This window comes from Alternaria ventricosa (assembly GCF_023758065.1).
Source record: "Alternaria ventricosa strain BMP 2768 chromosome Unknown scaffold_30, whole genome shotgun sequence".
Classification (NCBI taxonomy): domain Eukaryota; kingdom Fungi; phylum Ascomycota; class Dothideomycetes; order Pleosporales; family Pleosporaceae; genus Alternaria; species Alternaria ventricosa.
The window spans coordinates 65,051-92,859 of record NW_026055710.1 but is presented as its reverse complement, the minus strand read 5'-3'; the positions used below and the strand labels follow the sequence as shown (position 1 = coordinate 92,859).

General features: G+C 53.2%; 10 protein-coding genes across 10 annotated transcripts; 4 read left to right on the top strand and 6 right to left on the bottom strand.

Moving 5' to 3' along the window:
- Window positions 1-82: 82 nt before the first annotated feature.
- J4E93_010414 (uncharacterized protein) lies at window positions 83-1,396 on the bottom strand (the record flags this gene model as incomplete). The annotated part of the gene is made up of 1 exon (XM_049348294.1): window positions 83-1,396. One exon carries the CDS (start codon window positions 1,394-1,396, stop codon window positions 83-85), a length of 1,314 nt encoding a protein of 437 aa, XP_049194523.1.
- Window positions 1,397-6,192: 4,796 nt separating this feature from the next.
- On the bottom strand, window positions 6,193-8,442 carry J4E93_010413 (uncharacterized protein; the record flags this gene model as incomplete). Its single annotated transcript, XM_049348293.1, has 2 exons — window positions 6,193-8,049; window positions 8,098-8,442. 2 exons carry the CDS (start codon window positions 8,440-8,442, stop codon window positions 6,193-6,195), a joined length of 2,202 nt encoding a protein of 733 aa, XP_049194522.1.
- A 343-nt stretch (window positions 8,443-8,785) lies between these two features.
- Window positions 8,786-10,280, top strand: J4E93_010412 (uncharacterized protein; the record flags this gene model as incomplete). Its single annotated transcript, XM_049348292.1, has 4 exons — window positions 8,786-8,926; window positions 8,974-9,346; window positions 9,393-10,195; window positions 10,242-10,280. The coding sequence occupies 4 exons, from the start codon at window positions 8,786-8,788 to the stop codon at window positions 10,278-10,280; spliced, it is 1,356 nt and encodes a 451-aa protein (XP_049194521.1).
- Window positions 10,281-10,593: 313 nt separating this feature from the next.
- Window positions 10,594-12,735, top strand: J4E93_010411 (uncharacterized protein; the record flags this gene model as incomplete). Its single annotated transcript, XM_049348291.1, has 3 exons — window positions 10,594-10,646; window positions 10,698-11,550; window positions 11,605-12,735. The coding sequence occupies 3 exons, from the start codon at window positions 10,594-10,596 to the stop codon at window positions 12,733-12,735; spliced, it is 2,037 nt and encodes a 678-aa protein (XP_049194520.1).
- A 946-nt stretch (window positions 12,736-13,681) lies between these two features.
- On the top strand, window positions 13,682-15,273 carry J4E93_010410 (uncharacterized protein; the record flags this gene model as incomplete). The annotated part of the gene is made up of 2 exons (XM_049348290.1): window positions 13,682-14,572; window positions 14,626-15,273. The coding sequence occupies 2 exons, from the start codon at window positions 13,682-13,684 to the stop codon at window positions 15,271-15,273; spliced, it is 1,539 nt and encodes a 512-aa protein (XP_049194519.1).
- A 1,640-nt stretch (window positions 15,274-16,913) lies between these two features.
- On the bottom strand, window positions 16,914-17,828 carry J4E93_010409 (uncharacterized protein; the record flags this gene model as incomplete). Its single annotated transcript, XM_049348289.1, has 1 exon — window positions 16,914-17,828. The coding sequence occupies one exon, from the start codon at window positions 17,826-17,828 to the stop codon at window positions 16,914-16,916; it is 915 nt and encodes a 304-aa protein (XP_049194518.1).
- Window positions 17,829-22,517: 4,689 nt separating this feature from the next.
- J4E93_010408 (uncharacterized protein) lies at window positions 22,518-23,684 on the bottom strand (the record flags this gene model as incomplete). Its single annotated transcript, XM_049348288.1, has 3 exons — window positions 22,518-23,146; window positions 23,200-23,442; window positions 23,501-23,684. The coding sequence occupies 3 exons, from the start codon at window positions 23,682-23,684 to the stop codon at window positions 22,518-22,520; spliced, it is 1,056 nt and encodes a 351-aa protein (XP_049194517.1).
- A 514-nt stretch (window positions 23,685-24,198) lies between these two features.
- J4E93_010407 (uncharacterized protein) lies at window positions 24,199-24,849 on the bottom strand (the record flags this gene model as incomplete). Its single annotated transcript, XM_049348287.1, has 1 exon — window positions 24,199-24,849. One exon carries the CDS (start codon window positions 24,847-24,849, stop codon window positions 24,199-24,201), a length of 651 nt encoding a protein of 216 aa, XP_049194516.1.
- A 1,156-nt stretch (window positions 24,850-26,005) lies between these two features.
- J4E93_010406 (uncharacterized protein) lies at window positions 26,006-26,314 on the bottom strand (the record flags this gene model as incomplete). The annotated part of the gene is made up of 2 exons (XM_049348286.1): window positions 26,006-26,176; window positions 26,225-26,314. The coding sequence occupies 2 exons, from the start codon at window positions 26,312-26,314 to the stop codon at window positions 26,006-26,008; spliced, it is 261 nt and encodes an 86-aa protein (XP_049194515.1).
- Window positions 26,315-26,785: 471 nt separating this feature from the next.
- J4E93_010405 (uncharacterized protein) lies at window positions 26,786-27,790 on the top strand (the record flags this gene model as incomplete). Its single annotated transcript, XM_049348285.1, has 1 exon — window positions 26,786-27,790. The coding sequence occupies one exon, from the start codon at window positions 26,786-26,788 to the stop codon at window positions 27,788-27,790; it is 1,005 nt and encodes a 334-aa protein (XP_049194514.1).
- Window positions 27,791-27,809: the final 19 nt, after the last annotated feature.

Sequence of the window (27,809 nt, the reverse complement as noted above, 5' to 3'; positions counted from 1 at the left end):
TGTGGAAACATGCAGAATTGCATTGTTTTATGAGCTGTTTCTATCCTCTATTCGACTACGATGTCCCACGTTCTCTCCGCAACTACGCCCTGTTCACATTCATCTTTCCTTTCATCAGCCTGAGCGCCCACACTCCGTCAACCACAATGATGATGAAGAATGAAAAAACCAGGCTTCCGCCAAATACCAAGCTGTGGTATGTCCAAGCATCTCCAGCATTCAGCTCAACCACTTGACACGCAATCGCCCATGGTAAGACGTAGAGAATGTTCGATGCGAGAGACTGGTAGAGATACCAAGCTGGGCGTGTCGATACCAAAATTGCAGCCAATTGTGTCGACACACCATACATAATGTAGCACCAATCGATGGTTCGCCACATACGTGCGGCTATACGTGAGACCTCTTCAGAGCCCGAGAGATATCGTGCGAAAGGCTCGGCACCGGCGAAGGACATGATGAGACAGAGTGGAATCTCCACCATTAAGACAATGACGACGGAGTAAAGTGCCCAGCGTATCACATCCCATAATTGTCGGCGGGTAATTTGGAGCTTCGCAGCCTGTGAAATGCTCAAAATGGTCGAGCGCAATGCTCCCCATGAATGCCCCACCAAGGTCAGTGTGGTCGCCTCGAGAGCCATGACAGGTACCATGATCAGCCCCCATCGGATGGTTGAGAAGACACCCCAAGCAGTTGCGTAGTCGCTACCCAAGCCGACGATACCGTGCACCAACCACAGGTATAGTGCGTTGCGGATGGCGGATTCCAGAAAGAAGATTGCACCTGGCCTGGCGAGTGTGACGAGAGCTGGTACGGAAGGGGCTATACCGCGGCTGGATGTGTCGCCATGGATCGGCGACTTGGAGCTTACACTCGTCGTGTAAACAAAGTACGCCAGTCCAGCAAAAGCGGAAGTGAGATTGCAAGCGAGCGAGATACCAGCCTGCATGTTCACCGTGGGCGTGATGCTTCCGACATGGAATTTAGAGATGATGATCAAGTCAAGAATGATGTTGACAGCGAACTTGACGGAACTGATAATGAGCGGGACATCAGGTTTATCCAGCGCGCGAGTTGACGTTGAGATCGCATACTCCACTGCCGAACTAAATGCAGAGAACGCGGAGATGCGAATATATGTGACGCTCACATCTCTCACCTCAACAGGAACAAAGCCTTGCGCGAAAGTAGAAGCGCCTGCGACGAAGCCGATACTCATGATAAGCCCGAGGAGTGATTGGAAGAGGATCAGAGTGTGAGTGAGCTGCAGGCGCTCACGGAAACCACGACTGGACTTATCGCCGATGACGAGGTAGGAAGCGCGTGGAAGACCTTCGTTTAAGACTTCTGCGACAACGCCGATGTAGGTGTACGTGTCTGTTGTGACTACCATAGATGAATCGATATTCGCGACCCATAGCTTCGACAAGGTGCTATAGAGAGCTGGCAGGATGAAGGCGCAGACGTTGAACAATAGCGCTCCTATGTATCTGTATACAGTCAATTCGTTTGTCATACCATCTGCGCAGTGTATCCATACGTATCGCGATGTAGTGACGGCTTTAGATCGACGATCGCCTGCTTCTTCCACGATAAGCGCTCGCGATCTTGTGCTCCATCGAACGCATCATAGCGCTCATCTACCGCAGAGCCGGTAGGCGATCTGATAGCGACTACGTTACCGTTTTTGGACGGAATCATCTGGTATCGATGTCGGGGACGTGATTGTGGTGTGAATTGCAAAGGGTAAGTGAGGGTGGGCATGTTTGCTTATAACTGCGAGGGGTAAGGCCATACAAAGCAAGCTTGATGACAAACAATCGAGCCACATGCACATGCACGACGCCGTGCACTGCATGTTCAATGGGTACAGTCAATGGCTGGTGGGATATGAGAGTGAAGGAAAAGGCTATGCGGGATGGATGGTGGGGGAATGCAGGGCTTCGCCGCGGACCGTGATCCTTACCGACGTACCAGGTGTTCCGCGGAAGCAAAAGTCGCAATGTGATAGAGTATTTGATTGGACAGATTGAAGGCAAGTTGCAATAGACGCTGTGCGAAGGGAATGTATTGGCTCGCTTCGAGAGTGACATCACTGGCAACCTTGCTCATACTTGACAATATATGCGTTCGTGACTGACAGCCAAGTGCTGTTGAATATGGAGATGAATCTCATTTCGAACTATGTCTTGGGTCGCGATTTTCGTCGGCCTCAGCACAGTACGAAATACTCGCTAAGCAATGTTTTCTTCCTATACGAGAATTCCGTGTTGGTTTCCGCGTCCGCTGCCGCAAGGTATTGGTCGACATCATCCATCACTTCATGACCGTAGTAGCTGCCGTCCATCCAACCATCCACATAACATTCCCCGAGTAACTTCCAACGTACACCAATACTATCGTGCGCCTGTCTTAGCACGAATGGCACGTGGCCCCCGTCAAAGATGACCACTAGGTCGTCAACCATGGCATGGTTGGGTGCTCTGCCCATGTACCCTTTGACGGTAGTGAATATGTAGGGGTAGGTAGTATTAAAAGCGTAATCTGGAGGCAGATGGCGGAAGTCTTTTGGCATAGCTGGTGATGGGAGATCCTTGGCCCAAGTAAGCATTCGCCAAAATTGGTCTTGTATTTTTTCTGGTGTTATATCGTTTCTCGTCGGGTTCAGGTCTGTGATCCGCTTCGCACAGGCTTGAATATTACAGAATACCTCCAGTAGATTTGTCTTTGCATTGTCGGTCCAGTTGTTAGCCCCAAGAGTATAGAAAAGGCCTGTTGAATCTGGGAGCCATACGTCGGACGATGACAAAACTTTAGCAGATTGGAGAAAATCTTTTAAAGTCTGATATGTGTCTGTCTTAAGTCGTATCTGAGCTTCACTCTCAGATGGTAGCATGGAATATGGCCTCCAACAGCCGCTGATACGGTCTACGATTACACCTCGGATCTGGATGGAGGTAGGTCGAATCAATTCCGCACAGGTAACTCGACTCATGCCCGCTCTGCTTGCTTGCGTTTTACTTCTTATCATGCCAGAGCTATAATCTGGTCGGTAAAGACATGACGGATATAAGTCGTTTGGTCCTCGGAAATCTGCGTCGCGTAATATGTCCGTATTTCCGTTTGTAATTTCCGACCAGGTGAACTCCAGAAAGACGCCTGCAACAGTGAGACTGTAGTTAGGAACGATCCTAGTAGGCCCTTGGACCAGTCCAAGGAGAGCATATATCTGATCCCGTTCATCAGTACAATCAGGAGGGATACTGTGTACCCATTGACAACATCTGTATAGTGATATTCCTTGTGAGCCAGGGTATGAATTGGCGTGCCACGTAAGACGAAAACGGAAGAGATTATGCACCATGTTGATCATGTTGACCATGTTGAAGTGGTGGTCGGATTCAAGCGCAGATGATGATATGGAGTCCAGCTGCTCGATTCTGGAAGAGATATATTCGAGGGCCTTGTCCAGTACATTCTCACTGATATACTGGTTTCCAGCGCAAAAACGCACATCATTAGCGAGAACGAACTCTTGTATGGTCCATAGTCTAGTGAACCATGGTGTTCCAATTATCCTGGAAACAGCCATCCTAACGTCGTCGACAGGGCCGGTAAGCTCGAGGTTGGCAGTTGACATGCCATTATCTGATGCTTTTTCAAGCCCTTCCAATGCCTTGAAAGCTTCGCTAAGATTTTCGTTGCCCAGCCATACCATGACCCTTCTCGCCGTCGCGTAAACGGAGCCCATGTTCTTGACTTGGTTGCTTTTCTCATCGTTATCCGACTGGTCGATGCAGATAGCGTCTGCCCAGAGGACCCGACTCTTGTCCGGGTAGCGTAGCGCTTTGAGAGCATGATACAGGTTTTCGGTGATACGCAACATGCTGTTACTTTCCACATCGTGTAGATAGCATGTGGAGTTAGGGCTGCCCCAAACGTACGAGATAGCTTCGAACTCAACATCGGAATTTGTTCGGTGTATCTCAAGTATTCGACACGACAAGGCGGATTCGGACGACCCTGGTAGAAGCTCGAGAACGCGAATTATATCGGGAGTCTGCAGCGCTTTGTGGATGTAACGCTGGACATCAGGGTGGACCAAATCGGAAGTGTCCACTGAATCGGGCATCTCGATAGTATGAGGATGAAGGAATGACGTTGTCCGGGGACTCAACCCGGAATTGGCTGTAGGATATGCTGTAATGTACTTTGTTCCTGAAAATTACCGATTGAGCTTTTGGTGTACGACTTGAGTCTATTCGTATGCAGTTTGTGAACGATGGAGATGTCAGGTTGAGTTGAGAAGGCAACGAGAAGTGCGAACGGCTGAGGGCTGAAGGCAGCCTCTTATATGAGTCTATCCATTGGGTCTTGCGCAGTCATGCGCGAAGGTCGCGCATACGCCTATCACAGCTTGCCCTGCCGCACTCGCCTTGTCACTGTCGGCGATGCGATGCGTTGCATGACAGGCCGAAATACGAAACTGAAATGCATTCTTGTTTCGCGGTAGCGTCGTCGAGCATACGATTTGAATAGTTTGATTGTATTGAGCAGTGGTGTATTGAACATCCGAGGATGAAGTAGAGATGCACAGGTGCCAGGCGCGCCCCGCATTGTGGCAGACTATGCCCAAAGCTGCCATGGTGCCCCACCCCACGTGGGCCATGTGTGAGGTAGGCAGTCCTGGAGTTATGAGAACCTACTTTGCCTCGAAATGACATTTCTTCAGCAACTGGAAAGAACACAGTTCTCTGCATTGTATATCGCTCGTTCCACAATGATCGCAACTTCTAGATCAGGACGATGATGGCAACTCCTTGTACAGACCACACCTACACTCGTTCGCCTCGGTGTCTTGCTCAACACCAACGCTAAGCTCTCCCAATCATTCGAAACCGACATTCTAGGAGGAGGAATTTCTCTAGAAGGGTATGATGTGCTGAAATCGCCAGTCTCGCTGATCTCAAGATGTTGAACGTCCCAACCCTCTACCGCAAACAACCTTCACAACCACCGATACCCCCAACCCCAACACCCGACCCAAACCGCGGTCTTAACCACAAAACCCACACCCTCCCCTCCGGCACAACCTTCCACATCTGGACACCCTCCCAACCACCCATCGCAACAATCATCCTCCAACACGGCTACGCAGAATACTCCCTCCGATACCTAACATCCCACTCCTCCCTAATCCCCCACCTCCTCGCCGCTTCCTACACGATCTACGCCCTCGACCTCCACGGCCACGGCACCTCCCCCGGCCACCCCCGCGCCGTCGTCCACGTAGGCAAAGCCGTAGCCGATCACCTCGCACTACGACGTTATGCTGTTGAACAAGGAGGAGGGAGACCGGTTGTACTGTTCGGACATTCGCTGGGCGGGTTGATAACCGCGGGGAGTGTGGTAGAAGACCCAGAGGGAATTGACTGTGTGATCCTAACCAGTCCCGCCCTCCCCGGCCCCTTCCCCCACGCCGCCCGACTAGCCGTCGGCATAGCTGCGCGCGCGATGCCAACGGTCTCTATCCCAGGCCGCGCAGTACCCATCTCCAGCCTCACACGCCGTCAGTTCGAGATAGAGAAATACCTATCCGATCCCCTGTATTCCAAGAAACCGATATGTTTCTTAACGGCAGCCACAGCCGTAGACGTTGCAGACAGTGTTAGAGCGAAGATGGGGGAGTGGACAGTGGCGACGTTGGTGGTGCATGGGGATGAGGATGCGTATTGTGATTGGAGGGGGAGTGAGAGGTTTGTAGCGGAAATAGGGAGTAAGGACAAGGTGTTTGAGGTGGTTGAAGGGGGAAGGCATGAGTTGTTGAATGATGAGTGTGGGGAGGAGGTTTTGGAGAGGGTTTTGGGGTGGATTGGGGGACGGGTGTAGAGATGGGGAGTTGGTGATTGTAGAAGAGTGTGTGATTGATATGCTATAGACGCCACCCAATGCAATAGCATCGCAAGCCATAGCAATGCATAGCAATGCGAGCCGGACTAGCGATTATACAAGATGCCGATATCCGTATCTTGTTCTACATGATTGTGGAAGAGCGCGGAATTAAAGTGGTATCGTCCCTGAGCTCAGAAGTGGGGTCATCTTGCGGGGAACATGTGCAAGTTGAAACCAGAGCCATCGCCCAAGCCGCTTGCGCTGATGATCTCCTTCTTAAGAAAACACTGAACATGTCTAGACAGTGCTTCCACTGCTGAACACCTTGCCGAAAGCGTCTCCTTCTTCCATACTCAGCCCCTCGTCTAGAATGTCATGCGCCATGTTGACGACTTCATCTTCGATCCCCGCTTCTAGCACCAAGCCCTCGCTGAAGGCCAACCGCGTCAGTGCAACGAGATAGGCATGATGACCACCTAGCGTATTCACCAACTTGCTCTTGATGTCGAAATCGGCATTCGTCGTGGCGACGTGATAAATCAACTTCATGGTGGCATTAATGGAATCGACTTTTCGCTCTTGAGTCGGTGAGATGGGATGCCGATACAAACTCGTCACGCAGTGATCGAGGTATTTAATCAGTCGTCCGATGCAGAGGCCGTTCTGGGCTAGACGACTAGAGCCGTATTCTGGTATAGAGAACTGCGTCAGGACCGAGATGACGAGCAGGCGAAGGTCCCAGAGATCTGCTTCGGAGATAGCTGGAGTTTCATCAGAAAACGCCGAAGGATCTGGGACGGGCTTGGGCAGCTCGGTGAAGAGGTTGGTGAGGCGATGGACCAGGGCGTCTTCGTTACTTGCTTGGTTGTCTTGGGCGGAATCTGCGAAGGTTATGGGTCCTATTGAGGTGGACAGTGCAGAGGTGCCAAGGATGCGCAACATGAGCGTGATTTGGGCATGTGGCTGCTCTTTGACGAGGAGCATGATGGCGAAGCTTGAAGGAATCGCTTGCCATAGACGAGCTATTGCTGTGGAATCTATTGAGGACACGCAGCTGCTGGCGATCAGATACAGCAACTCAAGACAGTCTTCAACATCGATGTGAGATGCAATCTCTCGCTGCTTCGGGGAGTAGAGATCGGCAACGGCCTTTTCACCCCCTTTGGCTGCTTTCGAAATAGGGTCCGCCACGAGATCGACGAACGCGATTATGAGCGGCACTACGCGCTCGGTGATCTTGACAGCGGTCTCGATCGGCTCGCATGCGAGGATGAAGTGCAGCGCATCGAGTATCAGAGACGTCGGAGCGTAGTACTTCTCGGACTGACACCGCTTCCACAAGTCGAGGAAGATGTGACATATCTGTACTGCTAGCTCGTGCACATCGGATGTGTTGATCTTCGCCAGGGCATCATACACTATCGAAGAAAGCTTCTTGGATGGCTTGGACGGAAATGCATGCGATGTAAGTGCTTCGAGGACACGGTCGGTGCCATTCGACGATGGATGTGACAGCAGGCGGTGCAGGAGGGTGAATCGGCGGTCGTCGCGTCGAAAGTGCTCGAGGAGTGCAGCGTCTATGACAGGACCCACGGCTGGTGCTGGCTCTGCCTCTCTGGGCCGAGTTCGCGGTTCGCTCAGCTGCAGCGCAGGCAGGGGTATGGGGCTCTGGTCGATAGCCTGTCGCTTCCTCTTGCCGGCTTGCTTTGGCGTCGCCGTCTTCTGCCTCTCGCGGTTCTTTGACGGTGATGCCATGACAACGTCGTCGTCGTCAAAACCATCGCCTAGCGGACCTCTCGTCTTCTGCCCCCTCTTAGGTGTGCCGGCTGGGCTGATTGCCTGCGCACCTGACTTTGGTCGTGAGGGCATGGTTCTGCCAGGCCGTCGGGCCATGACAGACTCTCGCGCCTCGTGCTGGTTGAACATGTTGTCCGTCTGCACCGACTCCTTCTCGCGCCGCAGCTTCTCCATCTCGGCACGCAGCTTGGCCAGTTCGGTGCTGTGCGACTGCTGCTGGTCTGCCAGCTGGCGCTCGTGTTTGCGATTTTCGGCATCGTAGCGCCTTCGAAGGGTATCGGCCTCGCCCGCCTTGGTCTGCAGCTTCCCCTTCAGCTCCTCGGCTTCTCGCTTCTCGCGCGCCTTGTCTTGCTCTAACTGCGATGATCAGCGGGGCGTCTACAGACTGAGGTGGACGTGTCGCACCTTCTTGATGCGTTGGAGCAGCGCATTGGGGTCAGCCTGGGACCTGCGCGGCTGCTCTTCCACTTCCATCTGGTCATAGTGGCAGTGTTCGATAATTGCGTTGATGTTGTCATCGATGTGACTATCGTAGCCCTCCTCGTCCAGCGCATAGAGAGGCGGCGGACTATGCGCATCGTCCAGATTGACTACCTCGTCGCCATCGTCGGGGCCGTAGTCCGACTCTGGCTCGGTGTCGGGCTGGTGCTGTGTCGCGCGGATGGCGCTCGCCTCGAGATGCTGCAGAGCGTCGGCAGGGAGGTCGTCGAGGTCATCGTCGGAGAAGTCGTCAAAGTCGTCGTCAGCCATTGTCGGTCCATCTGCCAGCGGGCCTGCGCGTGAGCATGTCCCAAAGCGGTCGCGATGCGGGGCGCATGGACGCGTTGTTGGCGTGTTGGCGTTGGCGTGTTATAGTGCTAGGGAAATTCACATGCAGGCTGCAGGGTCGCTAAGCTAAGCGGCGGTGCCATGACGCAAGCTGCCCGTGGTTACTTGTCCGTCAATTTCACTACTTGGCCCAGTCGAGCCTGCCGCCAACACCACCTCCTTCACCCACCCCGCCCTCACCCATCGCGCCTTCCCCTCCGGCCTCGCCCCGGCTGCCCCTATACCCCCAAGGATACCAGGCGCAACCGCCCTCTCCTCCTTCACCATGGCGCGCCCGAGAAAGGACGTCAAGTTCAACCACCAGGTCCGCAGCGCCAGCAACGGCAGGGCGCGGAGACCCTCGCAGAGCATGTCCGAGTACAGCGACCCGGGCAGTCCGACCATCAAAGAAGACACGGCCCCTCCGGTACGTTGGCAGTCCTCTGCCCACGTCTCCCCAGCTGACAGCGCCAGGCCACCGAACAGCCCCCCCAGACCGAGTACGAGAAGAAGAAGGCCAACTTCATAACGCGCACAACATGGACCCTCGTCATGATTGCCGGCTTCTTCTGGGCCCTCGGCGCAGGTCATCTCTTCATAATCATCATCGTCACGGCAGTCCAGGTCATATCCTTTAAGGAGGTCATCGCAATCGCAAATGTGCCCAGCAAGGCCCGCAGCCTGCGCTTCACCAAGTCGCTGAACTGGTACTTCCTCGGCACCGCCATGTACTTCCTCTACGGCGAGAGTGTCATATACTACTTCAAGCACGTCCTGATGGTCGACCGTCTGCTGCTGCCCCTGGCTACCCACCACAGGTTCATCTCCTTCATGCTGTACATTATCGGTATGTTCCCAGCCTCCACGATGTATGCGCAAACTAACTTCTCCAGGCTTCGTCTTCTTCGTCTTCTCGCTCCAGAAGGGCCACTACAAGTTCCAGTTCACCCAGTTTGCCTGGACGCACATGGCCCTCTTCCTCATCGTTGGACAGGCGCACTTTGTCATCAACAACATCTTCGAGGGATTCATCTGGTTCATTCTCCCCGTGTCTATGGTCATTACCAACGACATCTTTGCCTACCTCTGCGGTATTACGTTTGGACGGACACCCCTCATCCAGATTTCGCCCAAGAAGACATGGGAGGGCTTCCTCGGCGCCTGGTTCTTCACTGTTATCTGGGGTATGCTCGTTGTCCACTTCCTCGGCGACTACAAGTACTTCATCTGCCCTGTTAACGATCTGGGCGCAAACATCTGGTCCGGCCTCGAATGCAGGCCAAACCCGGTCTTCATCGCGCGCGACTATACCGTTCCCTTCCTTCCCGAGGGTCTCCCCATTCCGCGAACATTCAACATCATGCCAGTGCAATTCCACGTCATCATGCTCGGAACCTTTGCTTCTCTCATCGCGCCTTTCGGTGGCTTCTTCGCTTCTGGCCTGAAGCGCACCTTCAAGATCAAGGACTTTGGCGACTCTATCCCCGGTCACGGTGGAATGACTGACCGCATGGACTGCCAGTTCATCATGGGTTCCATTGCTTTCTTCTACTACTCAAGCTTCATCGCCGTGCACCACACCACAGTCGGTGGAGTGATTGAAGCGGCCATCACTGGACTCACCTACGAGGAGCAAATGGAGGTTGTCAAGATCATGAGCAAGCACTTGGTGAACCAGGAAGTAATCTCACCAAAGGTATGTGGTACTTTACCCTTGACACGAGCATCACTAACATCCACAGGTACTGGAACTTCTTTCAGAGCAAGTAGTGAGGAGATGAGCACGTGTCTGTGCGAATTATGACAGAATTAGGTATTTAGGGATGGGAGGAAACGCTACGCCTGACGCTGTTTCGATATAATACGGTACGGAAGGGCATGGGCTTTGCATGAGACGTGTTGGTATTTGGGCGCATATACCCTTTTTGCGGCTTGGTATGGGATAGGAAAAGCATCTGGAAAGTGCTCATGTGCATATAATACGAAAATAAACTCTTACCAATCTGCCGTGTAAGACGAACCGAGGCGCGCGCACGGACGCAACATGTTACGCTGCGCGCATTGAAACTTTGGCAATGCACATCACCCACGCCAATGCCACCCCGCCCTTTCGTGAACGACGGCCTGTGGCGATGCCTGTGTCCGGGGTTTCCGTCGAATGCTGGAACGACACCGTCCATTGCAAGAGGAGGAGCTAGACTGCTACAACGCAATGCATCGCGAAAAGATACCACAGCCCACTGCGGCCGCCAACTGCGTACCTACAACCGCTCCAGCGCACCCTCCGCAGCAAACGACACTTTCTTCTCGCAGCCCGGGGCAGCCCTGAACGGCTTCCGGTCTTTTGCAGAAAAGCCGCGCGCTCTCCCTTCGCACACTTCACGAGACAGACCTCCGCTCGCCCAGCTCCCGACCTACATCCTATACGAACATGTGCGGGCCGAGGGCGCCAAGGGGAACTTCGACGAAGTCATGAATATCTGCAGGGTGTTGATCAAAGACAGAGGTGAGCTACCGAATAGGGAGATGTACACGGCCGTATTACACAGCTTTGTCGACTCTGTCAATGGCACGGCGGGCAAGGTCCGCAAGGTGCTGGAAGAGATGGGCTTCTGGGACGAGACTGATGGGTCTCTGACCGGAAAGCCAAGAATCTTGCTGGATGCGCGGGGCTGTGAATGCGTGCTTGAGGTACTTGCAGTGCACCCGGACTACCTCCTCCGCACCGACATCCTCGAATACATGAAGTCGCGATGGTTCATGCCATCCGACCGTGCGCGCAACTTCATCATAGCCGGGATGCTACGCGAGCGACATTTCGAACACGCACTCGAGTTGCTGGAGGAGATGGTCAGGAACAAAGCACGCGTGGAGAGCTGGCTGTTTGATAAGGCTATATGGATGTTGCTGGAGTTTGGCGAAGTCGAGGAAGCATTCTACGTGCTGAGTCTCAAGGAGGGCGTGCACAGCAAGAGTAGCGGAACCGGTACCGTCCAGCTGAGTATCGCTCTCTGGGGGGCGTTGCTAGATGCCGCGGCGCACAAGCAGCTTGTAAGTGGAGCCTGTGCTGTATGCATTTTAAGGGAAGCTGCTAACACCATGAAGTACGCAGAGACGAGCCTTGTATGGATCGCGCAAGTTCAGCCGGGCTACCTGAAGCCTGGTACCGGCGCCTGCCTGCACGTACTCACTCTCGCCTCACGACACGGAGACATCCAGCTCGCTACCGATGTCTTTCGCGTCCTGACCGAACGGGGTACAACGTTCACCTCGCAACACTATGAACTGCTCATATCCACATACCTCAACGCCAACGATCTCCAAGCAGCTCTGTCTGTCATCCTCATCATGGTTGATTCGAACTTGAAGGTCAACGCTGGGACTTGTGATCCTCTCTATTGGTATCTGTCCGCAAAACATCACAACGATGACAGCAGACCGATGCAGGCCTTCAGATATCTGCAAGATTTTGAGACTTCTGGCCGCAAAGTTCCCACCGCTGCCGTCAACGCATGCATCAAAGCCAGCATCGCAAGCAAGCGCCTCGAAGAGGGCATCGAGATTTACAAAGCCCTACACACGGTATCTCATGCTGGCCCGAACACAGAAACGTTTAACATTCTGTTTCAAGGCTGCCATAGATCCGCCCGCAAGGAGCTTGCCATGTTCTTTGCGAACGAGATGGTCAAGCTGGGTCTCAAACCTGACCGAATTACGTATGATCGTCTGATCCTGGTGTGCCTAGAATCGGGTGACCTGGAAGATGCTCTGCTTTACTATGAGGAGATGCGGTCAACGGGCGCGACAGCTGGCAAAAAGGGCCCCTTGAAGCCTAGAAGGAAGACGTGGGAGACGTTGATCCACAGGTGTGTCTTGAAGGGCGACGAGAGGGCTGTTGCGCTGTTGAAGGATTACAAAGCTAGTGTGGAGGAACCGCGAATCGCAGTGGAGCGAGCTGTCATCGATCGCTTCGAGTATGGCATCATACCGACCAATCTGGCGGAGATCGGACGAGCGACATCCGAGCAGACAGCCGAAGCTGTCAAAGACCGACATGGCAAGCCGGAGGCTGGTCAAACCCCAGACGCTGACTCGGAACTGTCGGAGGGACGAAGTGGGGCGGAGCCTGAAGGAACGAGCTCGAGTGCGAACACCGAGACGGGGACACAGAGCGCCGAAACTGTTGACGGGCTTTCACAGCTTATGAGAGTTAGCAAGAGCACCAAGCAGTACTAGAGTTTGAGCATTCATGCGAAGCCATCAGCAGGTCAGACATCGACTGAGGTCTGGCCAAGCAATAACAAGCTACGATCGTCTCGCGCGAAGTCTTATCTCGCCGCATGCGCAGGTACATACTTTCAAACTTACCGGCGGTTTCTTGCTGTCTTCTAGCCGACCCCACGGGTGTGGAGCAATCAGGCAGATTCCCTGGCTAACCGCCTGTCGTTTCATCATCAAATCTGGGCCGGCGCGCTACTCACGCGCGTCGAGCAAATTGCGTCTCTCGCCCGAGCTGCCTGCTGCCATCTTCCGACGTTGCGGAGCGCGCACGGCGATGGTGGAGATAGAACAAGTACCGAGGCCGTAATGCGAACCAATCGCGCCGCACGCGTATCAAGGTTTTTAAGCACCTAACGTCTTCTTGGAAAAGCTTAAATCCTGCCGCAGAGCCTCAGTACAAATTCGGCCCACATGAAGGCTCAACCGTCATGATAGCGCTGCGACAAGGGCGTAAGGATTTTTCCTCCCCAGCCGCTCGCTTTGAGGCGAGCGACGCCGAACTATGGCCGCGGACGCAGACGCGCCCTGCTTCGTGGTCATGCTGCGAGTCAATTCCCGCAAGCACGGACTGCAGACCGGTCAAGAAAATCGAGGCCGTTTGTGGAGGGTTACCTGCTAGTGTTGCGGTGTATGGGGTCGGTGCTAAATCGAGGCATCCGGTGCAGCTCGCTGGCTGGCTATACCTGTATCTCCGGGTCAGGGTGTTTACCCCCAAAAGGCGGAGCACTAAGGCCGTCAATAATGCATTGACTGGAGTTTGTCTCCAGAGTAGTGTGCCCACATTGCAGGATATTGTGGGGTGCGCTCCTGGAGTACAAGTACTGAGCTGCTGTCCATCTCGTCTCCTTCTGTAGTCCCCTCCTCTCCCCTCTGAATCTTCCTCCCTTCGTCAAGCTTCACCATGGGACTCACCGGAAAGACTCTGCAGACGGCACAGCTGCTGCTCGTCGTTCTGCCAGCTTTTGTGCTGTTTGGATACAACCAGTCTGGTGTGGGTGGTCTGTTGTCTCTCCGTGACTGGAACGACCACTTCCCGGAGATCAACACCATCGATACTACCGGCGCGGAGAAGAGCAGCAACTCGACCAAGCAAGGTGCTGTCGTCGCTACCTTCACCATTGGCGCTCTCTTCGGTGCTCTGTCTTGCTCATGGATCGGCGACATCCTCGGACGACGAAAACTCATCTTCGGTGCCGCATTCCTGACTCTCGTCGGCGAGATCCTACAATGCACTAGCTTCCAGCTCGCGCAATTCGTCGTCGGTCGCTTCATCCTAGGATGGGGAGTCGGAGCTCTCAGCGCTACCGTCCCAGTCTGGCAATCCGAATGCTCATCGTCTGCCAACCGTGGTAAGCACGTTGTGCTCGACGGTTGCTTCATCTCCCTCGGCTACCTCCTCGAAGCATGGATCAACCTTGGATTCTTTGAACAGGATAACCTGCCTCTGCAATGGCGTATCCCGCTCGCCATTCCTACCGTCATCTCCCTCATTCCCATGGCCGCCGTATTCAGTATCCCTGAATCACCTCGCTGGCTAGTCAACAAGGGACGCGTTGAGGAAGCTCGTCTCAGTCTATCCAGCTTCAAGGGTTTGGATCTGCACGACCCCGAGATCACAGCTGAGATCAGCGGCATCGAACTCGCGCTCGAGGAAACTGGCCGCAGCGCAGCGAAGATGAGCGACATCTTCACTATGGGCAAAGACAAGCTTTTCTACCGCTTCTCACTCTGCATCTTCCTCCAGTTCCTGCAGCAGATGTGCGGCAGCAACCTCATTTCCACCTACTCAACCGTAAGTCCACGTCCGCTCTCGCTATAAAACCCAGTTCTAACCCATCTCAACAGATCATCTTCCAACAAGGTCTCGGCCTCGACAGCGAAACCTCGCGCATCCTCTCCGGCGGCGCGCTGACCTGGAAGTTCCTCTCCTGCTTCGTCGCCTTCTTCACCATCGACCGCTTCGGACGCCGCAAGCTCTTCATGTTCAGCGGCGCAGGCATGGCATCCTGCATGTTGGCCCTTGCCGTCGCATCCAGCTTCCCCAAGACAAACCAATCAGCCCAGATCGCCAGCGCGCTCTTTGTCTTCCTCTTCAACTTTTTCATCCCGATTGGGTTCCTCGGAGCGAACTTTTTGTACTGCACGGAAGTTGCGCCGACGAGGCTGCGCGTGCCGATGGCGGGTATTTCTACGGCTAATCACTGGCTCTGGAATTTCGTTGTTAATATGGTCACGCCCGTTGCCATCGAAACTATCGGCTGGCAATACTACCTCGTCTTCCTTATCATTTCCGCTATCATTCTGCCCGTCGTTTACTTCGGTTATCCGGAGACCATGGGTCGCAGTCTGGAGGAGCTGGAGATGATGTTTACGGAGGGTACGAGCATCCCGGCTATTGTGAGGGAGAGCCGCAAGCCGTTTACTAGTCCTCTTCCTGAGCACATGCTTGAGAAGGGCGGGAAGGATGTTGATGAGGAGGAGTATGTGCACTGAGCACGTGGAAGATGGAAAGGCATACTGATATATGCGTTTGAAGAGCCTAGGTCATCGCAGAATACTAGCGATGCTATGAATAAATGAAATGAGATACGATCAAACTCAAGACATCACCTACATAACAGTTGTGTATTATCGTGTCAACTATACCTGTAGTCTCGATTCTGATAAAGAACGAACATCACAGACGCGCAGCTCTACGACCTACTCTCACCGGTCGCACGAGATTCCAAACTGTTGAATGACTCTTCGTTCGGTCCTTGTTGTCTGATCATCGCCGCGATAACCCCGGATTCCACGATCGACATCTTAATTCTACTTTTATATTCCGGGGGACGATGAGATGGCAAACTACAAACCACACGTTGAACTAAGTCACCTCAGCCTTCTTAAACACAGGATAAGCATAACACTACACAATACAAGCAACCAAAGCCACGATCGCTTGGGAAACTTTTGCACCATGACATCATTCGATCTGCAAAAAGGGTCCTGACGCTAGCTGCTTTGAGACGCCCCGCGTCAACGCAGTTGCCACCGGGGCACTGCGATAGGCTGAGTAGTAGGATGGTTTACCTGTTTGGTGATTCTGCTGCATGTCTCGGTCGTTCGTCCAGGTTATGCGACTGGGTTGGAGTCCTAATCGTCTGGTGTCAAGCTCGTGCCGAGCTGGAAGCTAGCCATTACCAGCCCTGGAGGGAGGCTATGTAGGTAGCTACCTCGTATTCGGTTGCTCAGCCATGTGAGTGTGAGGTGTCTAGTTGGAGGCAGTGAGAAAGATCGTGGGAATAAGTTGATTTTACTATTGATGCCCGGATATATAACCAAGCGAGGACGCTATTGCTTGGTGGTGTTGTTATAGCTGTCAGACACGCCTTACCTGCGTCCATAAGCAGCAAACTCTCGAAGAAAACCTTGGAATACACACTACACAACACCACGACTACTCCGCTACAGCCCACACCAACAACAACACCAACAAACATGACAGAAGCAACCCCCAAAACAAACGACTACTACGCCCCAACCTCCTCCACCCCCGACACACCCCCAACCTACCCCTCCACCTCATCCTCCCCACCAACCTACACAACCGTCGCCCGCGCCCTAACCACCCTCTCAGAAGGCGACCCAGACGAAACAATCCCCGTCCCCATGATAACCCGCACCCTCGCCTTCTCCCTACACAACTACAATCCGTTCTCACGCAAACAAGGCGAAGTGCGTCAATCGATAATAATCCGGCAAATGAAGCGATCGTACTACAATGCACATTACGCCAAGGATACCGAGGGGAATTTCGTGGGGACGGGAACTCCAGCGCCGGATCTGGGGTTGGTTTTCGTGCCCGGGAAGAGCAGTAGTGAGGATATGCTTAAGCAGGCGAATGAAGTTGCGCTTGAGGTGCAGAGAAGGAGGGGGAAGGGGATTGGCAAGTTTGGGATGCCGCAGGATGGCCCAGAGGGTGCTATGATGGGTATTGCGCCGCCGGGGGGTATGTGAGGGGTGAGATGGATGTTCTGAGTTTGGGTAGTTGGATGGGAATGGGCGAATTGGGTGGAGTTTGGAGTCTGTTATTTGATACCGTGTCGACAAGGACTTCATCAACAAATGTTGGATTGTGCCATGTTCTACGTCTAATAGTAGCCCTTGTCATCCCACGGACTCCTCCTCTTAGCCCACTCCTCAATCGGCGTCAGCTTAACTCCCAATTCCTCCACCACAGGCTTCATATCAACATTGAACGGCTCATCTTCCGCCTCATTGTAATACGTATACGCCTTGAACATCTGACTAACAATCGTGTCCGTGTCCAAATCACGCCCCTGCATCGCCTTGCCAATCTTATCGCAAAAGTCTGCAACAGTCTGATTCTCATAACTCAGCTGCTTGTCCCAGGCTCTCGATAGCTTCTCAGTTAGCTGGGAAAGAACAACGGTTTCAGCACCGCCGATAGGAATGTCGCGGCCAGCAATCTCAGGATGCTCCATAGCGGCCATCATGATCTGCGCGACATCGTGGTGACAGATCCACGACACGCGCAGGTCGGGCTTGTGGCAGTAGACAACGGTGTTGCGGTCGCGGATCGGAGGTAGAGCCCAGCCTTCGAGGAGATTGTCGAGATAAACCACGGGCTCAATGCTGATGGTCGGTACAGACTCCCTCAGCAACCTCCTCATCTCCCTTCTGTCCTCTTGAGCTACGATGTCTTGAGATTCCTTCGGCACCGGCATACTCGTGTTGAACAGAATCAACGGGACGTTTGCCTTCTTTGCGGCTTCACCGATGTATTTGGCCGCCGCGATGATGGGCTCGGATTGGTTGAACGAGGTACTCGGGAGGTTGAGAAAGACCCTGTCGGCGCCTTGGAGTACTCTTGCAATGGCTTCGTGGTCGGTAAAGTCTGCGGCAAACGTCTCCACGTCCTTCCCGTCTACCAAAACGGGCTTCGGATTGCGGCTCACGGCGACGACGGAGTGGCCTGCTCGGGCGAGGGCGTGGACTTGATGACGCCCTTGGACACCCGATGCACCAAAGACGATGACGCGCATTCTGGCGGTTTGTGTTGCACTTTTTAGATCCGTAGGTTCTGGACGTATGTCGAAGCTGGTATATTTGTAGTACCTAGGTACGCGCCTGCGCCAGGGTCGTTTCAACTACCATGTTTGGCGGTAGTTGGGTGGGTGCAAGTGCGGAGATTCGTGGGTCGCTCGGCCGCTGGCGAACCGGGAGGGTGTCCGGGAAAGTTTACCCGCAACGGTCGCTTAGATGTCTGGAGGTATGACGCCTGTTGAACCCCAGATTGTCTTGAGCCCTGATACGAAGTTTGGCTGTAGATTTCGCTGGATGATCCTGATATCGGATCGGAGAGTTATCCAGTGAGTTCGGTGGTCCGATGATTTTGTATCCACCTAGGTAGGTCGCGTGAAATCTGGGGGTTTTATCCCGGCGTGGGTTTTATCCCGACGTGGGTTTGATTCGACTTACGACAACGATGACGAGACCGTCTCTCGAGAAAATATGACCTGATCGGATACGTGGTCTTAGATAGCCATGATAACCGGGCGTCGACGGAAGGAATCAAGCAAGCTACGTGTACAGCACGACACAATCTCCATGAGCTTCCATGCTGAGGTCATCCACTGCAACTCGGGGAGATATACGATTTCAAAGTCCGATTCGAAGCATGGGATTTCTAGCGTGAGTATAAGACTACCAAAGACTGGACGGAACATTAGTACTCTGCCCCTGCCGTTGGTCTAGGCTGGCACAGCTGGATCTAGATCATCTAGGCGTGCTTCGGAAGCGGGGGGCATCGGACAAGGGATCTGAGCGACGGGAATAGTGTATCAGCCGGAAACAATGGATAGCTCAAGACGCAGTATCCGATTGAAGGGACACATTGATGCAAAAAGCAAAGGAGATCATGCAGATAATGTGGGGACAGCGGGAAGTTGGATACAGGATTACTCTTTGGGCCGAGCGGCATGTCGGCAAGTTGGCATTGATGTAGACTGGGATTGCACACATACATGGACTGTATAGAGAGACTGACAGTCACTTGCATGTGTAGCCGATATGTGAGCAGGTTGAGAAGGCGGTGTGACATATTGCTTGCAGAGGCTTATGATGCTTGTGCCTATCGTGAAGCAATACCGGTGATGTATATAATTTCAACAAAAAATGAACCAAGGTCGAAGTATACACCCATGTCACATGTCACTGTCTCAAGCTGTGTAGTGTCGGCGATGCGTCCAGATCAAGAGCGGCTTCCTTACGGCTGGTAGTGTGCCGCATTCACAAAGCCGCCTCTGGTACCAGGGTAATCCCCGAGAGGGCTACGATAATCTCTATTACGTCGTGGCGAGTGCATTAGGAGACTGTACTCGGCGTCGACTTAAGCAATCTGGATCTCGCAGGTTGAGCATACACGAATGCGCCGGCATCTTCGGCTGCAGCCTCACAAATGGTCGGCCTCGCTAATCACTATTTACTCCGCAGATCGTTGGCGATCCGGGGCGCGATGCGGAGGAAGGGCTAGTTTGGTACACCCGTTGAAACTCGTATCGCTTCTTTATCGAATCGAAACGACGGGTCGCCACTACAAAAAGTAAATTTAGCGACTTTGGGGGATGCTCCCTTGAGGGCGGTGGAGTTGCGTATAGTGAATGGGTCAGGAGCTCATCACTGGGATTCCTAGCTGTCGAGCCGTCCCGGAAGGAAGTGGATTACTCACCAGCCTTGCCCAGTTCCTTGGATTTAGGGCTGACATGGTATCAGAGTCGACGGAGACAGGCTGCAGCAGTGCGAGTTGACATTCTGCTTATGCGACGCGACCTACTCATCTACTGGCATGATGCTTGCAATCAGTCCCCAACAGCCTATGAGGAGTATCATCGGATGTCGGAACAGACCATCGATCGGACCACCTGAGAGAATGACGTCGAATATGCATAGCAACGAAGAGTCCAGCTCCATACTCTTAAATCAGAGCATTCGCCGAGAACTAAAATGCAGATATGGCACGCAGCTAATCCCGCGGAGAAGCTTCTTGTTCAGGACGGACTCTTGATCTGGGTCTGAGTCGGCGCCAATGCTCATAGTGGTAGGGGCCTCGAGGTGCAAAAGAAACGAGCTTGCGATTGAGCAGATCCGGGACGGAAGAACGAGTGGGCTCACGATGTTTTGATATGTAGGAAATGGAGCCTCAGAGCACCTGCTACCCACTATTTTTGGAGCCGAGTTTGAGGCAAAATACCAGCCTGAGGGTTGCGGGTGACGAAGGCCAGCGGTAGCGCGATTCCAAGGTTGGCGACTGGCGTTAGCGACGGCACGTCGTGCAACGTCGAAGGGCTAGGAGACAACTAGCGCAGAAGGCCCACACGTACCTGATCGAGGGATACCACTACTGCTGGTTAAGGACGAGCCCCCATGAACAGCTCTGGAGGTTCACCGACGTCATGCCGATGGCTCGGCTTCCCCCGCCGCATCACGAGCGTGCCGTTCCCTCCGTCTCACCTCGTCGCGACTGCCCTCATCCGACAGACCAGCATTATCAGCTACCAGAGCGCGTTGACAGCTGCCGCGCAGCTTGCGGCAATGCGCATTTCCCTGCAGCAGGATGCAATGTGCTTGCTTCGTAGGTGGTCGCGGTACATGTCGCCGCGTAGCATCTCATTCAATCATGTCGCGTGGATCCTCCCCGGGCATGTTTTCCGCACCGTCATGGCTTCTTCGACAATCTACAGCACCGTGCAATTGCGTACCCGTACCACGCGTTCGTTCAGCGCGCCGACCAGGATTTTCTCGCTTGGAGGATAAGTTGGCCATGATCCTGCTTTCCACGGTTGCGAATGGCGCCTACCATGGATCGACGTTTAAATCTTCACTTCCCATGACAAACAGACTACCTGCATCATCACACTCTCAACACGTCCAGCTTCACCACTTCTAGTCTATTCAGATATCTCCGTTATTCACCAATTCATTGTGTCGTCTTCAAAAGGGTCCATTGCACACACAATCGGCACGAAATCTGGCAAAGCGTGGTAGCGAGTTACTTCAAACCACATATCCTCACAGGCAAATACCGTTAACAATGAGCTTAGTTCTCACGCCTTCTAATCAACATCATTCTTACATGTCGGACGACAATTCTCCAATGATACCAGGGCAGCCAGGGTACCCAGTGTACCAACCGAATCAAGGGCAGCCAGAAGAAACACCAGCGCCTGGTAGCTATGGATCTTTTATGCACACATCGCCCACAAGTCCATCATTCCCACAACACGCAGGATACCAGTATATGGGCAATTTTCCGCCGCTCATGTTTCAATCCACGAACTCGCAGGCGTTTGTTTCGGGCGCAAACGTTAACTTAAACGTAGCACCGACTGCGAACACCTTTTTCGGCGCCCAGGGCGGTTCAGCGTTTACTCCTTCCAATCAGTCAGCAAACTCGATTTCTACTCCGACTATTTCCCCATCGCAAACTCAATTCGATCCCGCCGATGCGACCCAATCTTACGAAGGCGACGACAACGACGACGACGACGCCAAAGGACGACACGATAGCCTGTACCCTAAGGACGAAGAAACATCCCCAAATACCACAGCAACACCGTCAACAAAGAGGCGTCGATCCGAGTACGCCGAACCAGGCTCAGCGCGGGCTATATATCTCGAAAAGAACCGCAAAGCCGCCAGCAAGTGTCGAAGCAAACAGAAAATGGAACAGGAAGCGCTAGTGGAGAGAGCGCGGGACTCAGAGCGCAGTAATCGCATACTGAAGGCGGAAGTACACATGCTACAGACTGAACTGCGAGACCTGAAGGAATACGCCGGTCGACATGCCAACTGTCGGGACCCACGGATAGCCATCTATTTACAGAGATTGGCTGACCGTTTGGCTTCGCAACAAACCTTTCCACAACAACAGTTGTGAACAAAGTCTCGCGCAAAACTCTGTTGTTCAGCGACAAAACCTTTTTCTCGCTGTCTAAGAAGTTCGTCTTCTATCGGCGCGAAGGCGGACGTACCTCGGAGCTCCACCATGCTGCCCCAGAAAAGCATCACCACGAATCGCATTTCAGCACTCGGAACTTTTCTGGATCCTGTATTGTAATTGCGTGGGTAGAAATTTCGCTTTCCAGTGGGCTATCAGTAATCACAAAGTTCGATGGTCGGCCTTCACTGTCGTCCTGAGTAGAAGGGCTGGGACGTGTTGGGAAAAAAATAAGGAACTGGAGTCATGGAGTTCTACGGACCCCATTCCAGAGTTGAGTCGGGGTACAATTACAGTCATAGCGGAAACATACACTTTCTCTGGAATGCGATGAGGAAACAAATACCAATATGAAGGGGTGGAACCAGTCATCGGCTGCATTGCATTAAGCATGTAGATGAAATTACGGATGTTCCTTTCATGTCTCCGAGGTGAATTGACCCTACGGACTGATGCTATCTAATCGGATGCAACTTCCTAGTGAAGTCGGAAGTTCCTTCTCACAAAATGAAATGATGTCATTGTCATGCATGTGACACTTGCTACCGACGCATCTCGCTCAAGCTTCCCTTTTGGAAAACCTCGCTGTTCCACGTCCCTGCCCATAGGGGACGTACTGGCGCACAGCTTGTCGCGTACTTTTTGCAGGTCCGTCATTAGTTCCCATCCTGCTGTTCTCAAATTCGGATGAAGTCCTCCTCTTAAAGTCATGATTTATACATGCGCTCTTCCTGCCTCAACGCCGAGAATTATGCCTGCTACTTGAATGTTGGGACCCACTCCTGCCACCAGTTCTTACACCGTTCTTAGCCTCTCGATGTCCCATCATGTGCTCTTCGTCCGCGCCCGTTGACATATCGCGAGAATGTTGAAGCTCCATAGGCGAACCGCTTCGCAGTCTCTTCTGGTGTGCGTCCGTGACCTGACTTGGATGAGTCCAGTTGAAAGAAACCATGACAAAGAACATCAGCAGAGCATCGAAGATGTACAGGTACACTTCGTGACTGAGGAGATATCCCGCATTTCCTCCGAGGTATTCCACGACACGGAAGATGCTTCGAACCATGATGAGCGCGCTTGCGAAGTATAAGTTGAAGAGGTGGCGCTTCCAGGGTAGTTCGTCGAGACTCGCTCGGGATACGGTGGTCCAGGTTTGTACGATCTCATGAGATTGCCGAGACTTGAAGCACGAGAAGGGGCTGTAGCGCCTCTTGAGGGGAAGGTCTCGGGAGACACGGTAGTGGAAAACCGCGGAGACGACGATGAAAAAGCCGAAAAAGAGTAGTTGGACGAACAGACCACCGATGATGATCTTTTCACCGGTATGCAGCGCGTCTAGCGTGCCCATTGCTTGGATGCCACCACCTATACTTATATTTAGCCATAGTCCCGAAAGCTGCGTTAAAGTGATAACGTACCTGCGGCTTGCAACATAAAGCTGAACACATCTCCTGCTACGAACGTCTTCGTAAGCCACTTGTGGCTAATTAACGAGTAGCGCTCTCCGTCGACTAAGAGGATTATCCGACCCAGTATGATATAGATGGAGGCTGCGAATAGTGCCGGGGCAAGTAAGATGAGCAGCGACTGCATAATGAAGGGACCGAGTGCCCAAACATCGTCGTGTGAGAGGTAGCGTCCGATGTAACCTATAACTTCGACTGCATCATGTCAGCAACACCATCGCGAAGCAGGATGGCTATGCAATCTTACATAGACCTCCAATCACTAGTGGTGCGAAGTACCACGTCTTTCTCCTGATGAATTGGAAGATGTGCAAAAAGGTGGTAAGACCGAATGCGACGACGAAGATGATTGCCGCTATCCGGTTTGGGATGTATCGGTATAGAACGTAGGCGGTTGGGTCGTCAAGCGCTGGGCGGTATGGTTCGGTGTCGGACATGTTGAGTTGAGTTGAAAACGAACGCAGGTAATGCGTCCTCGAATGCAGGTGTGATCATTCTCGAAGTGGGCTTCTCGAACGTTTTAACGACAATTGCGTATCGCTCCTCGGTCAAGCCGTCAAGCTAAGGATGCGTTTGCGTTCTGGCTGTACGAAATACGTGACCCGAAATACGCTGCCAAGAGCGCTTGCCGAGCCGAGACGTTTTTTTGCGGGCCCCGTATCGGCCGTATGGCTTCTGCCGCACTAGTGGGACGATATGGGGGTTAAATCGTGCGGCACCCCGTCCAATACGGCGTATCAACAACTGCAGTGCCTCGATGAGATTGTGCGAATTGCACAGCCTCTCGCAAGCTTCGCCATTTATTTGGTCCCATATTAGTGATCATTGCGAAAAGACTTCGCCAAAACAACCCACGACTTTAGGAAGCGCCAAGAGCTGGTTTGCCAGAGCACAAGGACACCCGGTCAGGTCCACTCCCCGCGATAGGATAACTCGGTGTAACTCAGATCCTCACGAGGCTATCGGAGTGGTCGTCGCGCTCCCGGCTTGAGCATGAATGATCTGTTGCGGCCAGTCGAGCCATTTCAAGAGATCTGGTGTCGCTGCTAGCAACTGTTCGCAGGCAGCAAGAAGCCATTGGGGCCACTTTACCACCCACCATACCGGGCGACATTGGGCCAGCATTGCTGCAAAATGGGTTGTGATGATGCACGTCACAGGATTGTGAGCTGCGAGGAGATCGAAGAAATGGGTCTCCAACCTCGCAGGCCAAAGAAAGAGAAGGGAGTACTCGTCGCGATCGGGTGATATGTGCCGGAACCGGAGCCAGGTCGCGTTGAGTGCGTCGATAGCTGTAGCGCAGGCCTCCTTATCCTGACTGTCTAGTAGGAGTTCCGTAAGTTCCTTCAGTCGAAGAATCTCTTGAGGATTCTCCTCCCTTGCGAGCGTGTCCAAAGCATCTAGCGCTTCAGGAGACGCCATATCTGTCATGTGAGCAAACACCGAGCTGTCTTTGATTTGGTCCCAGTGAGGTATCACCACAACCTTGATGCCTTGCAATAACATGAAGCAGTGGTGGAGAGCGCGGATGGGATCTTCGGGGCGTTCAAGCTGCGCCGAACCGAAGTTGTAAGTCAAGATTATCGAAGACAGCATGAACATTGGAATGGCCAGCTCAACGTTCGGCGTCTCCAAATTCTTTCGGTAAGTGTCCAAGGCTCGACTGATGTGGGAATCTGCCTGGAGTAAAAGGCTCTGCCGCTCGTTGGGCGGAAGCAAGGATGCTTGATGTACTGCCGAAAGGGCGAGAAAACCACGAAGAAGGAAAGGATAGTCGAAGCCTAGTTCAATGAACTCGTTCTACAGAGCGACACGGTCAGTTCAACAATTCCACATAGTCTATCGGAGTGGACGAGCCTTACCTGCCAGACGACACTTCTAGTTGCAGGATTTGGATGCAAGGACTTGGCGCACGCCTTTGTCCAATGATGCAGCAAACGGAGGTCTGCGAGCGGAAGCTCGGAACTTGCGGGACTTGCTTCGGGGCTTTCAGCATGGTGTGTATCCACAAACGGTGAAGAAACGCCTGGACTGTGTTGTGGGGAGCCCGAGTAGCTATCCGGTATTGCTGGGAAATGGCAGTGGATATCCAGGCGAACACAGTTCCCACAGCGCGGGCGCGCTTCATTGCACTGTACGACATGGTAAGCGACGACACGGATCACTGCAGAAGAGCCATAGCTTCGGATGTGTATAGCACTCGAGCACTATTTGCCGGGTAGGTACAGAAAATCGCACAGCACACGGTGATTGGCTGGAGAAGACGGAAGCTGGATCGAAGGTGAGCACCTACTTTAGTATGTCTCTGCTTGCATTGGAAGCATCCTTTTCGCGACTTGGTGTGAGTCTTGCGCTTTGCGACGCGCTGTTCCGGCATAGTGGCGACAGCGAGATGGGTATATGAGTGCGATTGAGATGTACGATGCAGGTGATTTGGGCTGGGCGGCGGAAGATCTTCGGTTATGTAAGCCGCTAGCGAGCGACTGGCGTGGGCATTTCCCCGCGGATGTCCGTTGGCCCCTTGCTTTCATTTCAGCTTGCTGAGGCACAGCACCAAACACCTGCTTTATGCCTTCCATCACCGAATCAAGACGCGCGAGAATTGAAAATGAGAAGACAATGACGTTGTCAAATATCGGTTGTAGACTCCACTACGCCGGACTCCGAGAGACAAACCCCATCCCTGTTCGTGGAACGTCTGAACGCCTTCAAATCCAGATTAACCCATCTCGCGCCGGCTCAGCTACAAGACACAACATCAGTTCCAGTTCCTGAACTCCGCCTGCGCGTCGGCGTTGCGCCACCCGATGTTCTCCCTGCTTGCTTCCTCCAGGGCAGTTGGCTTCCTTGTCGACTGAGCGCCTGCGGGCGACGACTTCCTTGGCTGGTTAAGACGCTTGTCAAGGGCCGCCTGCTGGTTTGCGCGCATCTTTGGGCTTGTCAGCATTGCAAATATGGTCGAACACTAAGACCATACCTCAGCTTGGAGCTGTGCGCGCTCTTCCTCGCTAAGCTGCGGCTCTGGAGGTCGCTGCGATGCGGACGGCTGAGACTGTTCTTGACCCATGATCTGGTTGGTGGATACGTGGTTCAAAGATGGCAAGATGGACTTCTTTGAAGTCGATGCAGACTCTAAACGAGACTGTGGTGTCTGTTGTTGTTATATGCTGATTGCATACCAAGCTCAGGCCACCTGCTGTACGGCACGGTGGTCCCGTTAGGCAACAACGCCAACGGCACTGCCACACCCTGAGACTCACTTCCACGGCCTTGTGGTCGATGTACAATTTGCCTGAAACACATTTTCCAGGCTATGCAATTGGCGGGGAAGTTGTCGTTCTAGGTATTACAAGGCAAGGTCGTGTGTGGATGCAACTTTTCCCAACCATGGTACTGGTCTGAGTCAAACGTGCTTAATATTCCTCGCCATTAAATATTTCACCGCATCTATTCCAAGGCTAAATGCTAAACTACATCATAGAATAACTCTTACACTCGATCAGACCGATACCAACACTAATCCTGGAATACCTTTATCATGTTAAACGCCAACAACCCCTACCGTTGCATCGGCAAGGGATTTTGCGGCAGCGTCTGGGCTGCTGAAGATGGCACCAATCATGCCATCAAACGTGAAGACGGAGGACCCGGACGATCTGTCACCAACGACTACAACATGCATCTGCAAATCATTCGGAGCGCAAACCAGCATCGTCCTTCAATGCCTCTGGCCATACCACAGTGTCAGTCGTTGATATACTCGAACAATATGTGGTGGGTTGAAAATCTCCACCGCTTCCCTGCGGGCTTCACAGAGTGTAGAGCGCTCATATCGGAACGAATTCCCAAGATGCCTCGATCTATCAGCGACAAGCTTGTGGACCTATTCTGCGCGGGTAATCCTTCACTTTCGGCCTTTGTGAAAGGGAATGACGACGACGACTGTTGTCTTATCCGTCCCTACCTAGGGCGACGACGGGAACGCGAAGCAAATACATCGCGCTTCCAACGGTTCAGTCTCAGGAACGTTCCATTACACATCAACCAGATGGAAGACCTCGGCCTCGATTACGTCGCCTACGCGCAAACTATGGCAGACGCACTTGCCATGATGCATTGGGGCGCCGAAGTCGATGCCAATGACGTCGAATTCGTACTTGCACCTCCGCGAGCCTCATCAACGCGAGCCTCATCAACGCGAACATCATTCCCGTCACACTATCTCGGCGAACACGTCATGTGGATTCTCGACTTTGACTGTGTGCGGCACATGTCCATGGACGAAGCTGGTTTGAAGCAGGCGTGCGCTGCGTTTATGAGGAATGACCCTTTCTACCCACGACCGGACGGCACTGCGACTGCTGACGGAGCGCTCTGGTGGTTCTTCAAGGATAGATTCCTAGCCACCAGCGCGGGGATACTGGGAGACGGGAGCCCACATGCAGGCCTGCCACGGAGGCTGATGGAATTGATTGAGGAGGAAGGCTGTAGGCGACGGAAGAGGAAAGAGGAACTACAGGAGAGAGATGAAGATACGGAATAAGGCTCGAATAGATTGCGAT